This window comes from Nuphar pumila, chromosome 8 (genome assembly GCF_984573655.1).
Source record: "Nuphar pumila chromosome 8, dmNupPumi1.hap1.1, whole genome shotgun sequence".
NCBI lineage: Eukaryota > Viridiplantae > Streptophyta > Magnoliopsida > Nymphaeales > Nymphaeaceae > Nuphar > Nuphar pumila.
Window position 1 is genome coordinate 21741516 of NC_143256.1, and position 24710 is coordinate 21766225.

Sequence of the window (24710 nt, forward strand, 5' to 3'; positions counted from 1 at the left end):
AATACAAAGGCATTGATGATGGTGGTGAAGTAACAATGGCAGTAGTGGTGATAAAGATGGTGGTGAAGATAAGTAGTAGTGATGGTGGTGACGCAATATTGGTGGTGGTAGAGAAATGTGATGGTTATAATGATGGTGATAAGTATTGAATAGAAAAAAATTTCTTAAAAAGAAAAGTCAATCTTCTCTTGTTTTTTGAAAAAAGGGTCTTGCCATTTAAAACAAGTATAAATGACAATGCACTGTTATAAGATTATTAAAAAAAGGAGTAAATATTTAGGTTGAACTCACTATTTATTTTTTGATTAAAATTTTCTAAATTATAACTATTAGATAAATTTCTACTGTAGTTTTGCCTTTTGCATATGTTAGGTTCTGTTAGACATATAGCTAGGCCAAATATAAGCACACAAAAGTTAGATCCACGTTTCGATTCGCTTAAACCCACTAGAAGTTCAGCTCATTTCCAACCTTGTAACACTTATCTTCTTTCATTTTATGTAACAAACATACAAAACCAAGCTTAAGTTAACATTAAACTTCAATATTCTAGTTTAAATTTTAACTTCAAAACATGTGTAAATTGGATCAAGTATACCTAAACATTAATTTTTATTGCAATATCTTATTTTTATATTTGGACAATTAAACAAGATCTATATATGTATTGTTTGATTAAATTTGAATTAGTCTAAGATTCATAACATTTCATATCAATATTAAAGGTTGTATGTATTTTGGATTTGTATTGACATTTCATTTGATTTATTTTGTTAAATTTAAAGAGCTCATTTTAATAAGATTTTTTAATTGTTTTCTATATTAACTACATATATTTGACGTTCATTGTCAATCTTATATTCGATAAGATATGAATGGATCTAAACATAGACTTTGAAACTAGGATAACCAGCACTATATTGAATTATTGAGCACATTATCGTGTAATATTTTGTTTCTCTTTCCGATGCAATTCAGTCCTATAATGATATGTGAGTGTGTATGCATGTATACTTTTGTTATGCAAAGTCAGTGCATTAAAATGTATTTATTTTCATGCAAAAGGTGGAAAGCAATGAAAGATGCAAACCCTAAAAATATAATAACAAGCATGAAGACAACTTATATAAATGAATGAGAGCATCAACTCAAAACCCTTACTTGGGAACCATGGTGATCGGTCACCCACTACAGTATAAGGGCACTGTTGCTTGACTGTGTTTGACTTGCTAACCTAGTTATGTTTTGAATTAGGTTGATAAACTTGTTTATGAGTCAAAAAACTGCATGGGCAAGCCTTGGGAAGGTGCTGATTACTTCGTCCGAGGTTTGATCCCTATTGAGTGTGTAGGTGCCTTTAACTGGTGGGTTATGTAAGCGCTTCAGTGTCGGTGACCCCACGCAACTATTACCCGCTTCGATGAGAATTTTTGTCATTAAAAAAGCTTGTTATTTGGGTTAGGCCATAGGTGCTCTAATGCTTTGAAGTAGATATAATATAAAAATCGATTAAGTACTTTTACAATATCATTAATTTAAATAACCTCATAAGCAATATTTACATTATAACATGAGTTTTAGCATTTTTACAAGATTTTCTTAAATTTAGAGGCTTTATACTTTATACTAATTTATATTTCTCAATCTTTCATTGCACTTATTTTATAGAAAAGCTTAATTATTGGCAAGATTTTTCCCATCGTGATGCTGAGTTTTGTGACAATGCTATCATGTACTAGACTTTTTTTATTTTTATTTTTATATTTACACCGAAAAAACTGCTATTAGGATTAAAGACCTAGGTGCGCCCTGGCGACCATACTTACGATCACTGTCCTAGCAGCATAAAACTCCATGAGCTCATATTGTAAAAGATGTTGCCATGGAATTTGAGATTTTGACTACATAATGGCCACGCCGGCTTGCGCAGGAGATGATGTCCATGGAATTTGAACCTACCATGCTTAAATTTAACAGGCTGCACGATGTGAATTTAATTTGAGTCTAAGCTTCAAACATCAAGACTTGAGCCAAGATACAAAAGGGGAGGTACCTCCAATGATGTCCGATCTGGTCCTACGACAACTTGGCTCGACGTACCACAACTTGGCTCGACGTTGAACATGACTAACCAACTCTACAAAATTAAGCCTAGGCTGAGTCCGATAAGTACGGTCTCGTGCTTCCCCGAGCCGTTGAGGGTCCGACCAGAGCCCAGCTCACGTCCGACGCTTGCTCGCGCCTCCAGATCTGGGTTGGTGTACTGAAAGGCCAGCCGGGTCCGATCTGGTACCAATTGAATATATAGTATCCATCATAAGGTCCAAATTTTGGGTCCAAACCTGATCCAACTTTTCTGCGCGATCTCTCCCTCCATCCCTCCCTCTCTTTCTCTCTCTAGGGCACGATTTAGGGCTACGATTTCCGAACCAGAGAGCTCTCGACATCCATAGAAACGATGAATTGAACGAAAAAGATCAATCCATTCTCCCTCTTCTTTCCTTTCCCTCTTCGTTTCTCGTTTCTCTACCGCTCTGCGGTTTTCTCGTTCCCTTTTTTTTGTGGTTTTCGGGGATGGGGACGAGCAGTTGAAGAGGTGCCAGAGTCGCTCTTCTTCCTCTTTTGTTCCTCGTTTTCTTCGATTCGTGGTTAGAGATTCCTGTGTTTCTGTTTGCGGGCAGCATTCCTGCGTGTAGCGCGAGAGATCCTTCGTTTAGGGTTTCGAAGGGCGTGGCCCGTTATAGGGCTTGGAATTAGGGTTAGGGTTTTTGCGTTTCTCTGTGTTCTTCGCTCAAACGCAGCTGTTCGTGCGGTTCTTTGGCGTGAACAGGGTTGTCGTTGTGTGCGATTGGCCGCAATTGATCGTGTAGTGTGTGGCTGAATTCGAGTGAGCCGGCGGTCGTCACGGCATGGAATGGGGATAGGGTTAGGGCTGGGCGAATTTCGCTGCATGGAGTGTGTGGAAGCCTCGCTCCGGCTCGTTCGTTAGTTTCCGATTCGAGTTGCAGCAGACTGCACGCTGTAGAGTTGCGCCCGTTGTTGACAGAGTGAGCGAGCGCTTGTATTTGGCGCTCGACCGGTTCGGGTGGTAGGGGTTCGGTCAGCTTTAGCTGGACGTTTTGGATTGCGTGCTGTTGTAAGTAAGAAGAGTGAAGTCTCGCCCTGCGTGAACTGCACAAGTTAGACGTGACTTGCAGTGTGCAAAGGTGGTACTTGGGGATAAGGCGCCTGTGGATTCCTCTTTCGGTACGTGTAGTTCGTTGTTTTTTCGTTTTATTTGGATTTCTCTCTCAAGTTTGAGTTTGAACCAGATCCCCTGTGTGGATATTTCCTCTTTTGGGTTGGCATTGCATGCTACTCGTGATCCTAGCAAACTGAGTCGTTTTTGTGACGTGTAACTGTTAGCCAGGTCTGTAGCACAATGCACGTAAAATGGTTCATTTAGGATTTGAGAAATTGAATGTCCGAGCTGTGGGGAATTAACTCTATCGGAGGGCCAGGGATGAACTGAGGTTTCCATGGGAGGGGGCGGGGACAACGGTGTAACTGTTGACAGCAAAGCCTCTCCACGGCGCGCGGCCATTGAAAAGACTCAGGCGGAGCTAAGGTAGTGCTGGTTTCTCTTCGACGTCAAAAGTTTTGGTTATTTTTCTTTCAACAAGTTGCTGTTAATGGCATTTATTGATTTAACTTGTCTATTCAGGCAGGAATACGATGTCCGTGAGGAACGAAGAAGGGAACTGGAATTTCTTGAGAAGGTATGACTATGGTGGTTGCTGTTTTCTGCTTTCAAGATCGTATAGACTCCCAATTTGTATTTGAGACAAATGATAATGATTTTGCTTTTGGCAGGGGGGCAATCCGTTGGATTTCAAATTCGGCCCTGCAGCCGCTGTTAGTTTGCAGTCTACTTCACTTACTGATCAACCAGCTGATAACTGTTTGACAAGGTAACTGCAGTTACTTTAAGCATTACGGAGGAAGTGTTTTGCAATAGCAGTTATGGTTATTTGTCTCTCTTATCTACAGTGAAGCAAAAGGTAGCTTCGCGTTGGTAGCCTCACCGAATGGAGACTCATCAGAGAGCAGTGGAAGGCCTGGCACTTGTCTTGGTAGGGAAGCACACTGTGCTGACAATCTTTTATTTTTTGATGGGGAGAATGATGTCCTGGTTGGCGAGAGGAATGGCATACGATCCAATAAAAGGGGAAAGCTTCCGGTTACAGAACAGTATTCTCGGACTGGCTCTGGCTGTGATGCAAAAGATGGGGATGATTTGTTGGTTGTCAGGATTGGCAATAAAAGGCAAGCTTATGCTCGGAGAAACAGGTCGCGATCTAGCCGGGATATCACTCGTGCGTCCTCTGCTGATTTGGTTCAAACTGGTGCTGCTAATGGAAACTCTACTTTGGCATCAGCCCAAGATTTGAAGGACGAAAAGTCATCTGTGGTTGAACTGCTAAAGGATAAAGAGAATAATGCTTGTTCCGTTAGAAATTCAAAGCCTTCAAGCAGAAGCATCAATGGATTCTCAAAAAATCTTGCCTCCAGTGGCCGATCAGACATGTGGGTGGACACTGTGCAGAATCAGGAGGCTCCTGATCTTCCAATAAATGTAGGCCCGGAAGATGTGAAAAACATTTTAGACTCTGAAAAATCCCCTGAGCAAGCGACATTTCATGTTTCTCAAGAAGCCTTTCCTGAGAAAGAACCTGATGCAATGGGTTCTACCGAACCCATCCCTGTTGATGAAAGGAAAGATGGATCATCACTTGAACCCAATGAACCGAAGACTACTTCTCCTATTGGGAAGGCGGAGAATGCTGCAAATGTTTGTGAAGGATCTAGTGTTTCACCTATGGATGAAGATGGTGTGGCAAATGGAGGGAAAACCCCCTCTGGTTTGACCGTTGCCAATGACAAATCCTCAGCGATAAAAGGGGACAGTAATTCTAATGCTGTTGCGGAAAATCAGCCTATCATGGCAGAAAATTCTTTACTTACAAATTCCATAAGTTATAAGGAAGGTCTTAAATGTGATCCTGTTGATCTGGATGAGAAAAATCTTCAATCGGTTCAGACCGACCTTATGGATGTTGATGCTCAAGTTAAAGTTGAGGAGGAAGTATGTGATAGTAGACCCAGCCTGCAGAGCAGTGAGAAACCTGTCAGTGATGGTGATGCAGGGAAATCAGGCAGTCTTCCTGGTGAGGGTGCTGAAAAGCTGGATAATCACTCCAATGATAGTTCCAATTCAAAAAAGGAAAGCTCAAATTATGAGGTCAGACCTCCTTTCACTTCTGTACCTTCCAGATCTGCACCTCCCGAGTCTGTTCCTGCTGAGGAGCGTTCAGCAGCTGTTATAGTGTTTGATAATGGAATCCGAAAAGAAGAGCAGAAAAAGAAAATGCGTGAAGACATTATTTTGGAAGAGGCCCAGGCCATAAAGGTATAAGTCTGAAACTCTTCTACCCATGTCAACTGCAGTTGTTTTTAGGCATGAAGTAACTGGAAAGTTGATAGACAGGCTACATTAAAGAGGACCAGGGAGTTGTCAACAGGTTATACCTTTCTAATGGAAAGGAGGAAGTCTCACTGGGATTTTGTTCTTGAGGAAATGGCGTGGCTAGCGAATGACTTCATGCAGGTTTGTTTTTTCAGGGATGGTAGTTGCTGTTTTCTTCTTTATGGTTGGATCTGTAGGGTGTTATTTTTACTTATTTTCAGCATTTCCACTTGGTTTTTCTGTAAAGTATGGTTGCTTGCTTGCTTCCACATAACACCTTTTAGATCAATAATCTGCAGCTTTCATCATTGTTTTCTCATGCGTTGAGCATTCTTTAGATAACTGATTGCTTTTTTCTCATGCATCAATTAGGAACGTATTTGGAAGATAGCTGCTGCAGCCCAAGTTTGCCGTTGGGTTGCTTTTAGAAATCCGACAGTTAGACAGATGAGAAAAGTAGCTCGCTCATTGGCAATTGCAGTCATGGATTTCTGGCAGTCAGCTAAAGCAGTACTTAAAGATGATAAATCAACTAGCACCTTGCACGAAGGAAGTGTTGCATTCATTAATGGATCTCTCAACAATGTTTGCAGCTTGACAATTGAAGGCTGTATTGGAGGAGAAAAACTTGCTCAGGTGTTTTCTGCTTTTTCTTTTTCCTCCTGTAACACTTCCCTTCTTCTGGCTTACTAACTTCTATTTGCTTGTTCATCACATACATCCTCTAAAGCGTTATTTTCCCTTTCTTGATGATTTTCATCTTACTAACTAAGCTTTTGCTTTATGTAGATGATGAAATTCTCAATGAACTGATTATGTGAAAAATTAACTATATTGAGTCTGCTCAAAGCAAGCCTTCTCTGTATTTTGTCTAGGATACGAGACATGCACTGATGTTCCTGAACCTCAACTGTCAGGCTATCTCTGCCAGCATACCAAATGAGATGTGAAGTTTGAGATTTTCAATACTTAAACAAGTCTCATCATGCAGCTAAATCCAACCTGAACTGCTTCTTTCCTGCCATGGCTCTCTTTACTTCAAACTCAATATATTTGGTTAAAACTAGGCTGAAGCTGCTGAGACAGCATGAGTAGAATGCCTGACTGATGCTTTGTCAAATATGTCAACCTTTGCAACTTGCAATAATTGTAGCCATTAGGAACATGGGAGCTATCAAATGCCCCAACCACAGAAGTGGCAGATCCTTGATTCATGACATTTTTTGTTTTGAATACGAGTGGAGGCAATCACAGTTATTTTAGAAAATGCTGTACATGGCAAAGGCTGAATAGCGAAATTAAAGGCTGACTCAAATTTAGGAACTATTTATACGGTTGATAGGCCAACCCAGCCTGAGACTTGGCAGGTCGTCTGGTATGTAAGTCATAGTTAAAATCATGCTTAGGCATATTGCCATGGCCTAGCTAGCTGCTAGGTGCTAGGCTAGTGTGTTGGAGGGGTACTTAGACTTTTTTAAAAGTTTTTATTTATGATGCTAAAAAGTTCAATATCATGAATCAGCAGCTTTTCATATTTTTGATTGCTCATTAAAATTTTAGATATATATATATATATATATATATATATATTCACACACACATTCGTGTCTTATTTTGGGTTGCTAAGTGACATCCTAGGTGTGGTGTAGCACTTTTTTATTACATGGATGCAATCATGCAATTTAAGTTGGATTAACTGATGCTCTAAGCTGTAGATCTCTTGATTAGACATTGGATCAAACTGGGTAGTGGAGCTGGATCAGGGTTGAAAAAGCCTTGACCAAACCTAGCAGATGGACTGGACCACCTACACAATGTCACTCCAAACAATTTAGCTAATTGGGGTTTCTGGCTTGACAGCCTGGCATCCTGTTTGATGGGCCTAGCCTGTGAAACTTGGCCCTTCAAAGGGCCAGGCTGGGTCAGGCTTTGAAAACCCTGCCCAAACTGGGAGGGCCACCTGACCTGATGAAATGACTTTTGCAATTGCATGACTATTTCCCCTCACAAAAGGTCCATGCTGCATAACGCACAAGATCTGTATTGCTTTGGGCAGGCATGGATATGATCAATAGAAGGTGGACTTCTCTTTTCCCTTTCTATTTTTTCTTTTTATAGTCAAGCTAGGGGATGCTCCCAGTGGGATTTTGAACCTGAGATTCATGGTTTACATAGTGTGACTTGAATTGGTTCAGCTTATTTTGATAACTCAATAAAAGTTGCTTTGTCTTCAAACTATTAATCAGTTAAATGTAGCCATATTGGCTTCAATATCTCCAAGAACTTGAAAGCTCTATTTTGGAGATTTTCATCACAAGGCCATGTATGGTGGAAAAGGTGCTTATGAGCTATTAATGTGATAGATTGATGTTTCCCAATATGTTAAATAGGGAAAAGTATTGCACCACAATATTCCTCAGACTGAGTTAACTAGAATTGCTGTCCAACCGAATGATAGGCATCATCTTTAAAAAAGTAAATAACAATCTAGTGATCAGTTATCATTAGACATATGTCGAGTAGTCCAACTATATTAAACTTAATAGTGAAAAAATGGGTTGGTTTTGCATCTAAAAAGTTCTAGCTATACGTTCCATTGTCGTATCCATTTGACAATGGCCTGCTTTATTTGGAGATGTTATGGGTCTTGGTGTTGGAAATAGGTATACTGTAAAGACATGCTGAGGGTCTTTAAAAAAAAAATAAAGGCTTGCTGAGGCTTGGAAAAAATATGTTTGGTGAGTCGGTGACATTCTCTCTCTCTCTCTATATGCACGTATGTATGTGTCTACACACACACACACATATATATATATATATATATGCATATGTGCATTTATAATGTTTTTTAATCTTGTGAGTTCCAAACCTCTTTATTAAAAACTCTATTTTATTTATTTATTTTTTCACATGACCCTCCAAATGTGATCTACATGTTTGGTTGAGTAGAAACCGATTTTTGGATCATGTTTTCATACCTATGTCACATAGGTGCGGGTGCGACGATGCGACACTTTAAAAAAACTTGGTGCGGGAGTGCAGGAGGGTATATATATAATTTTTAACAGTTAACAATAACACTAATGAAATAAAAAGCAATTATCATATCACCAATTCATCGTGCATGCAATAAATCAAATTAACAATCTACAATTCTATTCTTCATCAATAAAAACTAACACCACAATTAAATCAACCTAAAGATATTATGAAAACAATCAAACTAGTAAAACAGAAAAGAAGTAAACAATGAATAATTACATATTAAAAGTATATCCTACATAATGTATATGACAATGAGATAATGATCTTAATAATTTTCTGCATCATCATCAAATTCATCATAAGAAGGAAGAGTAGGCTCAGATAAGTCCATGTTTATAATGTTGAAATCATGGTCCCCCTTTAAGTCACATTCCTCTGGTTTATATCACAAAATTTGGATGATCCTTGTATTCATTATAATTAAAATTTTAAAAGGTCAAATACTTGTATATTTAAATAAAAAAACTAAGAAATAGTCAAATAACTAAGAGAGCAATTAATACTTGTATTCCTCATTGGTTCGCAAAAGTAATCGAAGATTGAAATGAATAAAGACTAAATCCTCTGCATGCTTTTTGGTGAGTTTGTTTATCTTATGTTATGGATTTGAGCATATGTGCTCCAATTTCTTTCACAATATGATGAATTAGCAGACTGAGATAACAATCTCAATGCAAGACGTTGGAAAAGAGATGTTTCTGATCCATATGTTGATCACCATATGATATGATCTATATCCTCCTCTCTCGCTATTAATGTCTGTCCATATAACCTCGAAGATGAAAAATTTTCAAACTCTTGTGTGACTTGAATGTTATTTGTAGTTTTTCTAAGCTTAGAGGTACATAGCCATTCAAGTTACAATTTGTAAGTGAAGTAATTGAATCCTTCAAATAAGGATTTCTAGCTGTATTAAATGAAAGTGAACTAAAATAAAAATACTTTCTTACTTTTCTATCCATCTCCTCTATTCCATATGTATTGAATGATGCTTGTATCGTTTTTTTTTCTCAACCTCTTAAATTAACTTTTCTTTTCTTTTAACATCTTTTTGGTGGCTTAAAAAGGGTACATTGATTGCACAAGAATCAATCATTGTTTTTCTCTTCTCATATTCATCTTATATTTTTTTTGTATTGTTTATGCATTGTTTCATCAACTCTTTTGCATCTTGAAATGCCATGTCCTGATATATTCAACAAATGAACCTTAAATCTTGTGTAAGACCCTAGATAATTTCTCTCACAAAGCTTTAATCAAAATCTCTTATTTTCATCACCTCTTCTAGCTTTTTCAAGCTTATCAACATGGGCCCATAATGGCCCCCATCATCACATAATGCAACCAACAAACAAGAATCAACACTACCACTACCACTAACACTAGCAACAAAACTTCTATGTGACAATGCGGATGACATGATTCATTTTCTTTTATCCATCATTTTTGTCCTTAAAATAAAATTTATATCAGGTTTTGCAGAACCAAATAAAATAAAAATAAAATAAAGCCCAGCAAGGCTAGGAGCTAAACCCGGCTCAGTAGGGCTGGGTTCGATAACCAAGGTTGTGAGTCAAACCCTACCCAACAGGGGTGGGAGTTGAACCCAAACGAGAGAGAGAGAGAGAGAGAGAGAGAGAGAGAGAGAGAGAGAGAGAGAGAGAGAGACCTTGAAGTCGCCGGAGGAGGAGAGGAGGGCTCGGGTTCGACAACCACCGTCCGTCGGAAGAGAGGAGGGGTCGAGAGTACAACCGTGGAAGGTGTAAGAGAGGAGAAGGGGGAGGCGTCGGGGGAAGGGTGATTTGCCCTAATCCCCTGCCCAACCCCCTTTCGTTTTTTTTATTTTGGGTCCAAAATGGACATTTATTACCTTGGGTGCGTTGATCACAGCCAGGGTCAGCTTGACCGCACCGGGTGCCGCAGCCGCACCCGAGTCGAGTCACGTTGATGCAGGTGTGGCACCTTGTTGGCCGAATCCCTGTGACATAGTTTCTGACATGTATGCATCTTCATTTTATTGTCTTTTGTTCCGTTCAAGAAAATTGCCAATAAAGTTGTTGACATTGATGACTTGTGCATCCATAAGCCCCAAAACACCGCACCCACCCCCGCAGCCTCTGAACTATATTTGCTCTGCTCCATATCAGAATGCCAAGCACAGTGAATTTGGTGCCAATTATGTTAATATACTTTTGGATTTTTGTTGTCCCATACCCGCTGCCTCCGAACTATATTTGCCATATCAGAATGCCAGTCACAGTGAATTTGGTGCCAATTATGTTAATATACTTTTGGATTTTTGTTGTTACTTTTATCCATCTTCATTTTATTGTATTGTTCTGTTCCGTTCAAGAAAATTGCCAATAAAGTTCTCTGTTCAGCTATCAGGAATATGCTCACAAGATTAGATTGTCCTGGTGCATACTTGTGCTATTAGGCTTTGTAATCTTCAGTAATGGAATTTAGAGTTAGGCTTACATTGGCAGCATTGTCAGGAATATATCAAGCACCCTCATGCAAATTATGCCAAAAAAAGATCAAGACTTCCTATTTTGCGTTATGCTCACAAGATTAGATTGTCTTGGTGCATACTTGTGCTATTAAGCTCTGTAATCTTCAGTAATGGAATTTAGAGTTAGGCTTACATTGACAGCATTGTCAGGAATATATCAAGCACCCTCATGCAAATTATGCCAAAAAAAGATCAAGACTTCCTATTTTGCGTTATGCTGTGAGATTTCTAAAGTGTGATCAACCCAATGATGACACTATTCAAGCTGAAGCACCAGGGACTCCTGACAGAGTGGATGCTGGAGCACTGGATGCTCCATTAGATGATCGGTTCTTGGAGGTGCGAGATCTAGTCTTCTATTCTTTTTCCTCTCTTATAATATTTCATTTGAATTTGTATCTGCTGATAAATTTTGTTGTTCTGTTGATAAGTAGCTGTTTCACACTGATGATCTATGTGTCTTCAAAATTGGCTTTAGGTTATTAAGCTCTTTTGGTCTATGCATTGTTACCAATGTTGTAAAAAGTGTATCATAAGGTGTACTGGAAGGGTCTAAAACATAGATTTGTTATATGCTATATCATATCATAAGATACAGTGATACACTAAACTAAAAACAAAACAAAACTACATACAATAAAAATCAGAAAATAAGAAAATCACATACAAGCAATAAAGCTATAATATCAAGTGAACCTAGATGTAGAACATGAATAATTGAACATATATGTAACAACTAACAGATAATACTTGACATATACGATAAAATCCGCCATAATTAGCAAACATAAGAGTAAGAAACAAAGAACTGTAGATAATTAAATATAAATGTAATGCCATATCAAGTACTGGAATCCTGTTGCATCTCTCTTTTTGAGGAATCTACAAGCAATAAAGCTATAATATCAAGTGAACCTAGATGTAGAACATGAATAATTGAACAGATATGTAACAACTAACAGATAATACTTGACATGAACAATAAAATCCACCATAATTAGCAAGCTTAAGAGTAATAAACAAAGAACTGTAAATAATTAAATATAAATGTAATGCCACATCAAGTACTGGAATCCTGTTGCATCTCTCTTTTTGAGGAATCTACGTTCAAACTTTGGTTTGGTTCTCTTCCCTCATTTGTCTGAAAAGGAAAGGCAGACAAAAGAGAAACAATGACATGTTTGCATTGTTTCTGTTTTGTCCTACAAAATGTGTCCAACTATTATTATCTTTTTCATTTTAATTCAATCTAAAACCCCACAAATTGAAGTTGTATCTTTGACTTTTCGCTAGACTTTGCAGCACGGTCTTGTACCTGGTTAGATGATAGTAGTTTGGAGTTTTATTTTATTTATCATCAGGGTGAATTGTTTTGTAAACCTCTTGTTTCTGATCATGGAGTCTAGAAGCATAGCCCCCTGCACTTGCAAACCTGTTGAATTGAAGTATTGGTTTCTAACACATTTTGAAAACAAATTTGAAAGCTTTTGATGTTTGCTGGATTTCTTGGCACTTGGCAGGCAAGTCTTTTTTACACAGTTCCTCCTGTCGCGATGGATGCTTTTCGGAAGTCTGTTGAATCTCTTTGGGCATCAAAGGAGGTAAACATATGATTTTTGTTTCCTGCATATCTATTCTAAGTACTAGCAAATTTAGATAATCTTTGTTGGCTTTGCGATGGATATTTTATTTCTAAATGTTGACACCATGCAGTTCCTTGTTATCTTTCAATGCGTGTTAGATGAGTTGGTTGTTAATAAATTTCATAAATTTTGTCTAATTTGGATTTTATTTGAGCATTTGAGATGATTTCCTCATTAGTCAGATGTCTGAGCTATGCCGACTGCACCATAATGAACAGAGTAGATATGGAGTAGAAAAGAAGGCTAAAATACATGTCAATTTGTCATAGACTAATAAAACAGTAACTTTGTTTTCTTATCAGAAATCTCACACTGCCATTAATCGCGAGGACTGTGACACATCTTTTTTGGTTGATCCTGCAACAGGTAGCGAGGATGTCTTGTAAAATTTTCCCTTAATTTTCTGCTTAGGATTTTCTTGATCATCTTTCATTCGGATTTTGCAGCTCAAGAGACGGCATATGAAGATGATGACTGTGAAACAGGCAGCCGGTATTTATCTGGTGCTTTTGAAGGTAGAAAGTCATCTAAATTTGCTTCAAAGAAAAGGAAAAGCTTGCAGAAGTCACATGTTGCAAGGGCATATGAAACAAAACCAATGTCTGTTATGGGCTTCAGTAATTGCATGGATGGAAGGTTTGAGAACCGAACAACACCAGTTACTGGAAAAAGGGATTCCAGTAATCTGAATGTTGGTTCTATCCCAACAAAACGCGTTCGAACGGCTGCAAGGCAACGTGTTGTAAGCCCATTTACCTCTGGGGCCATTGGAGGGATGCTTATGGTGAACAAAAATGATGCTTCAAGTGGAGATACAAGTTCCTGTCAAGATGAACTTAGTTCATTGCAGATTGGTTGTCAGCCTAAGAAAAGCATGGAAGTTGAATCAACAGGTGAATTTGTAAAGCAAATGGCTTTGGAGACGGCTGAAGTTTCCACCAAATCTAAAAAGAAGGCGAAGCCTATGGGTTATAGGAACTTTTTGACTTCAGCTGAACCCACAGGGTTCGGCACTTCAGGAAAAGTATGATTGTTGTCTTTGAGATTTGGGTTAGTTATTTTCTCATGTTAGAGAGATGCTGACTGCAGTTATTGTTCAGGGTTCCGAGCATGAACAGAGATGGCAGCCTGATCAAGTTAACCAAAATGAGCAGGTTATGTTGATCTTCATTTCTACTTTAGAATTCGGGGTGCTTTCTATGAGTACTTGAAAGCTGTTGTCGATTAAACCCTGATCTTTCACATCAATTGTTCTACAGTTTTTGTGGTGAATTTGTTTTGTTTACAAATGAACTACTGTTCTCTCTAGGGAATTGACATACATAATTATTAGATTTTAAGTGAAATTTATTTCTTAGAATGAAATTTGACCTCATTGGAATAATATGGCCCCCTTTTTAGTATCTTTATGTTATCAGTTGTTCGTTTGTTGAGTTCAAAAGTTCCTTTGACTTATCCTATTTTTGGATCTATATGTTTTTTTCTTCATTATCTTGCCCTTTTCTTTGTGTGATTGTACCTAGGAGTTGCTTATTTGCTTTACCGAATAACGTTTTGAAATTTATCCAACATTATTGGCATCATTAGCACCAGGGCAATTATGAGATGTTTGTCTTTATAAAGTCACATTCTCTGGCTGAAAATTGATCCATGAGGCAAGCCAGGCCTGTCTGAATGAACCATTGAATGATTACAGGGCCCTATCCAATTGAGTAGAAGTAAGATGATGATGGTTTACATTATGGAAGAAACACATGTATATGTAATAGTAGATATTACACAGTTATATATAAATTACCCATGTATATTCTGTATGGGTTGGAAAATGTGCTGTTTTGCATGGATAATGACATGGATGTTGATGTCTGCTGTGAGCTTAAGTCGTGCTTATGGTGCCTATTTATTTGGACAGTGTCACACATCATAATAAAATTATAGCTCCCCCCTATGTATACTTAATTCTTATTTTCTCCAAGCAAGTGGAACCCACTTGAAGTTATTGTAATGAAATGAAGACATTCAACAAAAGCGCAAATGCTCACAATAAGTGTCTATTAAAGACACGTTAACCAAAACCCACAAAAGGGCACAAATGAGAAGGCTCAAGAGGAAAAATAATAATCTTTATTTGAATCACATAAAATGCTTAAAAGTCATTGATACAAAGAGAAGGGAGTTACCCCTATTTATACACAATAGAGAGAGGAAGAGAGAGGGCTTGAAAGTGCCTTGAAGGGACTCAAAGTGAGTCGTTGGAGCTAGTCCAACGACTCTATTTGTAGCCGTTGAACTAGCTCCGACGACTCTTAAACTAGTCAACAACAAAATGTTGACTAGTTTGACTCTAGTTTAAAGTGAACTAGACGAAAAAAAAGGAAAATAAAAAATAAAAGAAAATAAAAATACATATAAATATACATATATGATATATAATTATATATATATATATATATATACACTTTTTTACACCCCCCCTCAAACTTATGGTATAATGATCGAAAGTTTGTTTAAGAGAAAATTAAATCTAGGAGCGGTGAGAGGTTTGGTGAAGAAATCTGCTAATTGGTATTATGATGTAACATAAGACAAATCAATAGTCCCATTTAGATACTCCTCTCTGACGTAGTGACAGTCCATCTCAATATGTTTGGTGCATTTATGAAATGTTCGGTTGCTGGCTATGTAGATCTCACTCTTGTTGTCACAACACATGCGTGATGCTTTTGTTACTTTAACTCCCATGTCAGTCAGAAATCTTCTGAGACAGACTACCTTCATCATTGTGGTGACCATGGCTCGGTATTCAGTTTCGGTTGACGAAAAAGATACCTGTTGCTTTTTTGTACCACCACGAAATTAAGGATTCACCTAAGAAAATACAAAAACTAGCGGTTGGGTGCATGTTATTGAGATCACCTCCCTGATCAGCATTAATATAAGCAATTAAATTTAATGTAGATGAAGCAAACAAGAAGTGCCCTCGTGAAAAATAAGACTTAATATATTTACACAAAATTGCTCTCATGTGAACAAAAGTAGGAGCATGTTGAAATTGACAAGTTGTGTGTACAACATGTGCTATATCAGGTCTAGTAATTGAGAGACAGGAGAGTGCTCCAATAAGTTGTCTATAAGAAGTGAGATCTTCAAGAGGTTCTCCATCATTAATTCTCATTTTGGAGTTGACAACCTTAGGAGTATCAACTCACTTATCATAAACCAATGTCAGTTAGACAAGTTTTGAATCCAATATCGAGCATAACATGACTAAACCTGTCATAGCAGACTTTTGGTGCTTGTTTAAAACCATAAAAAGTTTTTTTAAATGAAGAGCTTTGCCCTTAGGAATATTTATACCAAGTGGTGCCTCCATATAAACTTCTTCAACTAGGTTTCTATTGAGAAAAACATTTTTGACATCCATTTGAAATATAAGTCATTTTCTAACAAAGGCTATGGGTATTATGGTCCTAATTGTGGTCATCCTAGTAACTGTATCTAAAGTTTCTTCATTATCTATGATATACTCTTGGGAATATCCCTTGACTACTAATCTAACTTTATATCTTTTAAGAGTTTCATCACTCTCGGTTTTAATATTATAAACCCACTTACAACCTAGAAGTTTCTTTCTTTGTGGAATATCTTGAATAATCTAAGCCTTAGCTTTTTCTAAAGCTTCTAATTCTCTTCTCGTGACTTCTACCCATTCAATAGGTTCTTTAGCTTGAGTATAGGATGGAGGTTCTATATATGAGTGTATTAATGCAATAAATGCTTTATAGTTGGAAGAAAAAGATTTGTGAGACACAAATTTACTGGGAGGTTTAGAGACTCTACAGGACCTGCTTTGTACTTTCAAATATTTTTCTAGTGCACATGGAAGATTGAAATCCTTATGCCTGGAGTATTGTAAACAATTGGTGTCCCTATGGGTTTGCTCTTCATTAATAACATTATGTTCAAAATCAATAATACCTTGACCATCGTCTAGGTCATGTTCATAGTCACATCCATCAGATTTCAAAGTTAAATCTATCAAAAAAGAATATTCGGTTACTTCTTTGGTCCTTTCAAAATTAAAAAAACTTTCTTTTTCAAAGAAGGATACATTTCTTGATATATACAAATTTTCATTTTGAATATCAAAACACCTATAGCCTTTTTAGTTATATGTATAACCTAGGAAGGCACGAGGAATAGCACGGGGAGAGAATTTATCATTCTTATTAATGGAAACAAAACATTTACATCCAAAAACTTTTAATCTAGAGTAATCAAGAGTTAATTTAACAAGTTTTTCAATTGGAGTTATATTTTTTAAAGAAGAAGACAACATTCTGATAGTGAGATAGGTAGCAGTTAAGGCTCCTTCAGCCCAAAATTCTTTTGGTGTTTGGTTTGCTATTAAGAAGGTCCTAGTAGTTTCCATAATGTGTCTCTATTTTCATTCGGCCAAAGCCATTTTGTTGTGGTGTATGAGAACAAGATCTTTGGTGTGTGATGCCATATAAATTGAGATAATCCTTAAATTCTTTTGACAAAAATTCTCTGCCTGAATCGGTACGATTTTTTTTTTATCATTTTGAAACTTATTTATAACCATTTTGTGAAATGTTTGAAAATGTAAAAAGACCTCAGATTTATGTTTTAGTAAATCCAAGTATGCCTAGAGAAATCGTCAAAAAAAATTACATAATATGTGTATCCACCTTTTGATTTGATCAGACCCCAAACATCCCAATGTATTAACTCAAGTGGCCTAGAGGAAACAAAAGTTCTATCATGAAATGATAATTTCTTCATTTTACCAAGTATATAATCTTTACAGGCAAAATTTTTAGAATTACAAAATTTTCCTAAAGGTAGAAAAAGTTGGATTTTGGATATACGAGAATGACCAAATCTTTTGTGCCACAGATCCAAGTCCAATTTGTGAATACTATAACAAAGAATATTCTTGGGTAATTCCAAAAAATCCATATAGTAGAGACCTTCTTCTCTATGGCCTTACCCAATCAGCTTCCCTGACTGGTGATCCTCTACCTAACAACTATTAGAAGAGAAGATGTTATATCCATAATAAGATATTTGAGAAGCAGATAAAAGATTTAAATTTAATTTGAGAATATATCTAACTTTTGGGATGAAGAATCCTTTGGAGTTTTGAATTTTTTCAAAATTTTCTATTCTTTTTATTTCAAGAAATGTACCATTGATTATGAAAACATTTGACACACTTGAGTTTAGACAAAATATTACTATTTGGGGTCATATGAAAAGAAACACCATAGTCAAGAAGCCAATGAGATTTACCGGGATCGGAAAAAGATGAAACAACTGCTCAAGTTGAGGCTTGAGTTGAGGAAGATGCTCTTTTGAGAAGAGATTCAGGTATTTTCATTAGTTGCGCCATAGATATGGGTATATCTTGATTGCTTTGGTCTTTTGATTCTTGTGATGATCCGACCAAAGCTACTTTCTTTTATCTCTTCTCTTTAATTTGGGGCATTGGGGCCTATAATGTCCCAGTTCGTAGGAATGGTGACAAATCACTATTTTTTTGTCATAATCATTGCTTTGTCTTCCGAAATGAGGCGGCCTATAGGTACGCATATATTTCTCCGGTCTAGACGCGACTAGAATAAAATCATCTTCATTCTTTGGAGTATACTTTTTAGCCTATTCTCTTCCATAGTTAATTCCTCAGTAGTGTCAACAATAGAGAAAACTTTTTCTCTATGTAGAAGGGCCGATTTGGTGGTTTCAAATTCTGGCTTCAAACAATTTACAAATTGGTAAAAGTGTTCCATATCAAGTTGTTTTTGACAAAGCTCGATATGTTCGAGGCAATGCCATTTTTCCTCAATAAGAGCCAACTCTTCCCAAAGTTCGGACAACTCATTATAGTATTCTTTAATACTTTTGTACCCTTGGGTCATAGTTCGCACTTTGTCTTGTAGGTTGTATACATGTGCAATATCTTTAAGGGAATACATGTTTTTAAGGTATTCTCAAGCCTTATTGGCATGCTCAAACTTTGCAAGACTAGAGCATTTCTTGATATCTATACTATCAATTAGTCAAGACATGATCTTGGCGTGCTCCATTCTCCATTCTTTTCATTTTTTGTTATATGTAATTAATACCTTAGTTCTCTCTCCTATCATGAGGAGTACCTCTTTCTCATTTTCTATTTTTGTTAGGATTAGTTTTGGTTCCGAATCGGAACCATCTACTAACCCCTACAACCCCTTTATCCAAATGTGGTGCTTCATAATTGGTATCATTTAGTTTAATGGGCATGATGGTGACTTTATCATTGTCATCCATTCTTACTAAGGTGAGAGAAAAGAAAGAAGAGAGGAAAAAAAAGAAGAATGAGAAAGAACAAGTGTACAATCATGATTCCGCGATCCTTGATTAGAGAGACAACTTCTTGCTTTAATGGCACGAAAGTCGAGGTAGTAACTTTCCAAGATCCAAGAGCTTACTAGCTCTGGTATATAAAATGAAGACTTTCAACAAAAGCACAAATGCTCACAACAAGTGTCTATTAAAGACACATTAACCCAAACTCACAAAAGGGCACAAATGAGAAGGCTCAAGAGGAAAAATAATAATCTTTATTTCAATCACATAAAATGCTTAAAAAACATTGATACAAAGAGAGGGGAGTTACCCCTATTTATACATAATAAATAGAGGAAGAGAGAGGCCTCAAAGAGACTCAAAGAGAGTCGTTGGAGCTAGTCCAACGACTCTATTTGTAGAAGTTGGACTAGCTCCAATGGCTCTTAAACTAGTCAACAACAAAGTGTTGACTAGTTTGAGTCTAGTTCAAAGTGAACTAGATGAACTAAAAAAAGGAAAATAAAAAATAAAAGAAAAGAAAAAAATATATAAATATACATATATTATATATAATTATATATAATTATATATATATATACACTTTTTAACAATTATTTATATGCATGCATGTGTGAACCATCTTCTTTTTTGCTTTACTTCGTGTTGTTGCAGCTTTTCCTACTCTTTTCTGTTATGGGGATAAGGGCTTTATTTTGCTATATAAGACTTCCTGTTCTAATGAGAATTTTGACCAGAATGAAAACGAGGTGGCTGGGAGGAAGAATCAAGAAAGTTTTTCCTCTTGTTTGTTCTGTAGCTGAAGAGGAAGTCCTTACCTAATTGAGTCTGCCTACAGGAATGGTCGGTGGGCTCCTAGAAATGGTTTGCTATACTTGTTAAGAGTCCAATATTTCAGCAACCAATGTTTCTAGTGAGTGTTAAGAAGCGGGAAGATAGATTAGGTAAGCTTGGGGTATTAGGCTGTGTAAATGTGAATGAGGGGATTTTTCCTGTTTTCTTGGTAGTTTAGAACATTATTCATCAAAATGTTGGAACTGAGGACAGTGATAACAGCGATAATATTGCTAGGATTTCTTAAAACTGAGGACAGTGATAACATTTACAAATCCTCCTCAACACTTCATATCATTTGATAAGGTGAGGACAGTCAATCCTACAGTGATGTTGGTGATTGTGATTCACTTGTTCGCAGATGCGCACACACATACAAAGTTTTTCTTTCTCTAGGCCATAAACTATGTTTCTTGTTCCTTCATACATCTCATATTTGAATGATCTCTATGCCATTGTGTTGAATTCTGCAGAGTGCATATATTTTTTTAATCTTTATTTCATGTAGGTAATAATAAACTTTTGCATGGGTTGCAGAAGGATCAGTTTAAGAAGAGAGTGGAAGGTCACTATTTAGAAGCCAATGGAAACAATAGTAGGTGTTGTTAACTTGTCCAGCAGATATCTCTCTCTTTCTCATATATAAACTCTTATGTTCCTTTGTTTTTCCCCAAGGTTTGCATGGGCAACATGCTGCAAAGAGGCCTAAAGTCTTGAAACAGTTGTCTGATACCTCTCCGGACACTACAACTCCATTGATTGGTTCCATGCCCTCTCCTGCTGCCTCACAAATGAGTAATATAGCAAACCCCAATAAGCTGATAAGAATGATTGCCAACCGTGAGCGTGGTAGGAAAAATAAAGTGTTAAAGGTATGTCTTTTAACTTTATTCTATTGATGGAAGTTGTTACTAGTGTGTTCGGTATTAATACACGTGATCTCTTTTGCTATTTCTTTCAACATCTTCCTGCTCAATTATAAAATATAAAAGTTTTTCATTAGCATTTTCAATAGGCTCAGAGAGAATTAACTCAATTCTCTTGTTTTGTTGAGTGTGGACCATGAAACAATGATCCCAACTCAACCAATCCTAGGTTTAAGTAGTAGGGTCACATGTTAGTTGATTCTCTGCCAATACCTCTCAATCAATCACTGTTACTCCCTGGCTTAAACAGACAAAAATGGGATCAATGACCCAATTGGGGTCTGTTTCGGGTTTTGTTTGCCAGTTTTGTCTCTCTTGTGATGAGGTGAATCTTACACCAATGGATTATCATTTTGTTTGGGGGAAGTTAAATAAAACCATGATTTATTGGTGAAAATGGTCCAATGACAGATGTATTCAGAAAACTGAGATAAAATTATGGAACTGATATGTGAAAGCTCGGACATGCTTCAGTACCCTATGTTACTAAGGAGTTGGCAGTTCAATGATATATGTTTGATGTTGCAGATTTCCGTTTTTTCCCTTCTCTGTTGAATCTTTATACATTGTCTTTTTTATCCATATTTGGGTAACATTTCATATCCTCTTAATCATATTAAAAACATTCATTTATGAAGCTAAATTTGAATGCATTTATTCCTGCATTTTGATTTTTTTTGCCAGAGTAGGCAATAATTAAATCACATATTAGTAAATGGCACATATAGTGGCCTATTGTACTGAAGGATGGTAGTTCAGTGATGTATGTTTGATGTTGCATATTTCTTTTCCCCCCTCAGTTGAATACTTGTATTTTGTATATTTGAATCGATAGCTGTATACCATTCAATGATGTAAAATTTTATTAAAACGCTACAATTGAAGCCAAATCTGAATGCACTATTTCCTGAATTTCAGCCTGACCTTTGTCAACATAATAATGTTTGTCAGTAATGAAATAATTAGAAAACAAGTTGATACATCACGAAGATGACGTTAATTTGTACAGTTTATTCTAACCATTATATTCTTCTGCTGTTTTTATATTTGTCATTAGTAGTTGCTCATGTAGACAAGTACCCTGTGTAATTTATATTTTACATATGCTTTCTAATTCAGGAAATGAACTGAATCGGTCTATTGCTCTTTGCTCTTGTTCCTTGCAGATATCTGCAGGGCAGATCGGAGAAGGAATGCCATGGACACTTTTTGAAGATCAGGTTGCCATGCTTTGTGAAGATTTTTTACTTCTATTAGATAAATTTAAACTAAGTTTTTGCTGATTACTGTGAATTGTATGTTGCAGGCACTTGTTGTTCTTGTGCATGATATGGGTCCAAACTGGGAACTAGTAAGCGATTCTATAAATAGCACATTGCAATTCAAGGTGAAGCTGAATTCATTTATTTGTCTTTCTGCTATCAGATTTGTTCTTGCTGAATATGTTTCAAATCATGTTACAGCTATATGTTGGAGAGTTTCTCATATCTTTGGTTTGAAACATTGAATTGAGCAAGAAAGTAACACTTCTTTGTACATTATGTGCAAATTCAAAATTTTAGTGTATATTCCGGAAACCTAAGGAATGCAAGGAGCGTCACAAGGCCTTAATGGACAAGAATACTGGGGATGGTGCTGATAGTCCGGAGGATTCTGGATCTTCTCAGCCATATCCATCTACCTTACCTGGAATTCCAAAGGCATGTTTTTGCTAACTTTTGATCTTGATTTGAGCGACATTGGGTTCATATTAGTTCTTTCATCTTGCTTGAAGTTGTTTTGATGCATCGTGTTCTATATTCATGAGAAACTTAAGGCTATGTTCTGGTTGTTTTGATGTTTTCAATCAGGGTAGTGCCAGACAGTTGTTTAAGCGCTTGCAGGAGCCAATGGAAGATGACATACTAAAGGCTCATTTTGGGAAAATCATCCTGATTGGACAAAAGCAGAATTGTCATAAACCAAAGGTACGTCTCCATATATCTGTTGGTTACTTCCTGAAATATTTGGACTTCCTACTTTGTTCTATGTAAGCTTTAGTTGCAAATGCTCTCATGAGCTTTGGCTTTGTGAAAAGTTTTAATACGAGACATCTTGTGTCCCATTTATTTTACTTTTTTGGGTAATTGTTGATTCACACCTGTTGTATTCTATAGAGATTTTGAAGTATTTTTGTTAAATCTCTTGTAGTTTGCTGTTGGTTCAAGGGATCTGAGTCGATTTTTTCTTTTTGGAATAAATAATTTCTTTTTGTTTTTTATATGGAATGCATCAAGGTTGTGAGAAAGGTTGTATAAACAACAGTGATCACACAGAATCAATCTAATTCAGCTTATCCATCTAGATTGATAAAAGAGCCTGATGTGTCCATAAGGTGCCAAATAAAAAAAAGGATATATTAGATATATTTTAGTGTTCGTAGCAAGAAGGATTATGCAATCTATCTTGAAAATTTGGAGAGCTCATATCTTGCATTTTATAACTGCCATTTAAGTTGCTGCAGTGTCTTTATTGATTTCTCTGCTATTTTGTCTTCGTTACAAAATACTGGAATATGTCCTTCAGACAAGGTTGTACTGATTGAATTAAACAATCTGATTCAGTTGATGGAATGGAATTGGAACTAATATGGTGCATCTTGAAGACTGGTAAAATAAGTAGGTTGCATTGTATTGTCATTTTCATCATAAGCAGGATTGTCCAATTTAGTGAAATGTTCGAGAAATGTTTTTTTGGCAATTTTTTTCTTTTCGGCATAGTGTCATCACAGAGACTGTTGCTTTCATGCCATATACATTTTTCTTAATCCTGAAGCAGTTGTAACTCCTCTGTATAAACCTGCAACACAGATAATCCAGAGAACAGAAAACACAGTAACGAGAAGGTAGAACATTTGAGGCAGACATGAGCCCCTCCTTAATCTTATAGGTGGAAACTACAGTGATGTATTTATGGCTACCCTTAACCCTAATCAGGGCATAACACTTTAGATCATAGTTCACATTAGTTACAACTCATCATTATTTGGATGCCTTAACTGTAGGAATGTATATAAAATTATAAATTGCAAAACGGCCATTAATTAAAACCTTTTGATTTAAGAAAGTAAATTGCCTTCATGACCATTATCCTTCCTCCTTAACATGTCCCCTCCAGTTATTCATTCATGTTCAACTTGCCTTTAAAGAAGATATGTCTTGCTTTTGACAAACACTTCATAAATATGTTTGCTACCTAGAATTCTAAACTTATAAATCTGGCTTTGAACTTAATATGTTTACTGTCTGGAACTCTGAATTTATATATCTGGCTTCAAACTTTTCAGGTCCAATTCTTTCTATCAAAAAATGATAATCTGTCTAAAATTGTTTAGACTTAGCATTGAAATACATGATTCAGTGCCAAAGTTAATGTTCTATTGTCACAACATGCTGTGGATTTCCCTAGAATATTTATTAATCATCATATCCACATTATTTTTGAGACAATTCCTGCAAGTGCTCTATATTTTGCCTCAGTGCTTGAATGTACTGCACTCGTTAATTTGTTTTTTATGATATTAAGTTTTTTTCCTTTCAAAAATACACAGTATCCTATCAAGGGCTCTCTTTATTTGGATAGCTAGCCCAATCTGCATCTGAATATTCATTGGTTAACCGTACTGGGTTTTTCTTCATGATCATTTTATAGTATGTGAGTCCATGAGTAGTGGTGCTGGTGCCTTTAACATATCGTAGTATCCTTTGTCAGTGTATGCATTCGTGGATAGTGGTTGAACTGATCCAGATCCATATCACGTAGTGGCTGAACTGATCTAGATTCAGATCACGTCAGACCAGGGTCATGTTAGATCCAGATCCAAATCACGTCAG

At 36.6% G+C, this 24710-nt stretch overlaps 1 protein-coding gene across 4 annotated transcripts in view; it reads left to right on the forward strand.

Moving 5' to 3' along the window:
* The first annotated feature begins 2321 nt into the window (after positions 1–2321).
* The window catches only part of LOC149829772 (chromatin modification-related protein EAF1 B-like), a 33565-nt gene continuing 11176 nt past the window's right edge, over positions 2322–24710 (forward strand). For 2 of the 4 annotated variants that reach the window (XM_090016077.1, XM_090016080.1), the window contains exons 1-18: positions 2322–3246; positions 3410–3607; positions 3704–3758; positions 3853–3950; positions 4030–5449; positions 5528–5647; positions 5879–6142; positions 11214–11402; positions 12584–12664; positions 13009–13072; positions 13153–13730; positions 13807–13860; positions 20450–20507; positions 20588–20784; positions 22005–22058; positions 22145–22225; positions 22401–22538; positions 22689–22805. In XM_090016077.1, the coding sequence (XP_089872203.1) occupies positions 3519–3607; positions 3704–3758; positions 3853–3950; positions 4030–5449; positions 5528–5647; positions 5879–6142; positions 11214–11402; positions 12584–12664; positions 13009–13072; positions 13153–13730; positions 13807–13860; positions 20450–20507; positions 20588–20784; positions 22005–22058; positions 22145–22225; positions 22401–22538; positions 22689–22805 (3657 nt within the window). In that variant the 5' untranslated portion in view covers positions 2322–3246; positions 3410–3518. The other 2 variants (XM_090016079.1, XM_090016078.1) reach the window with 2 other exon arrangements.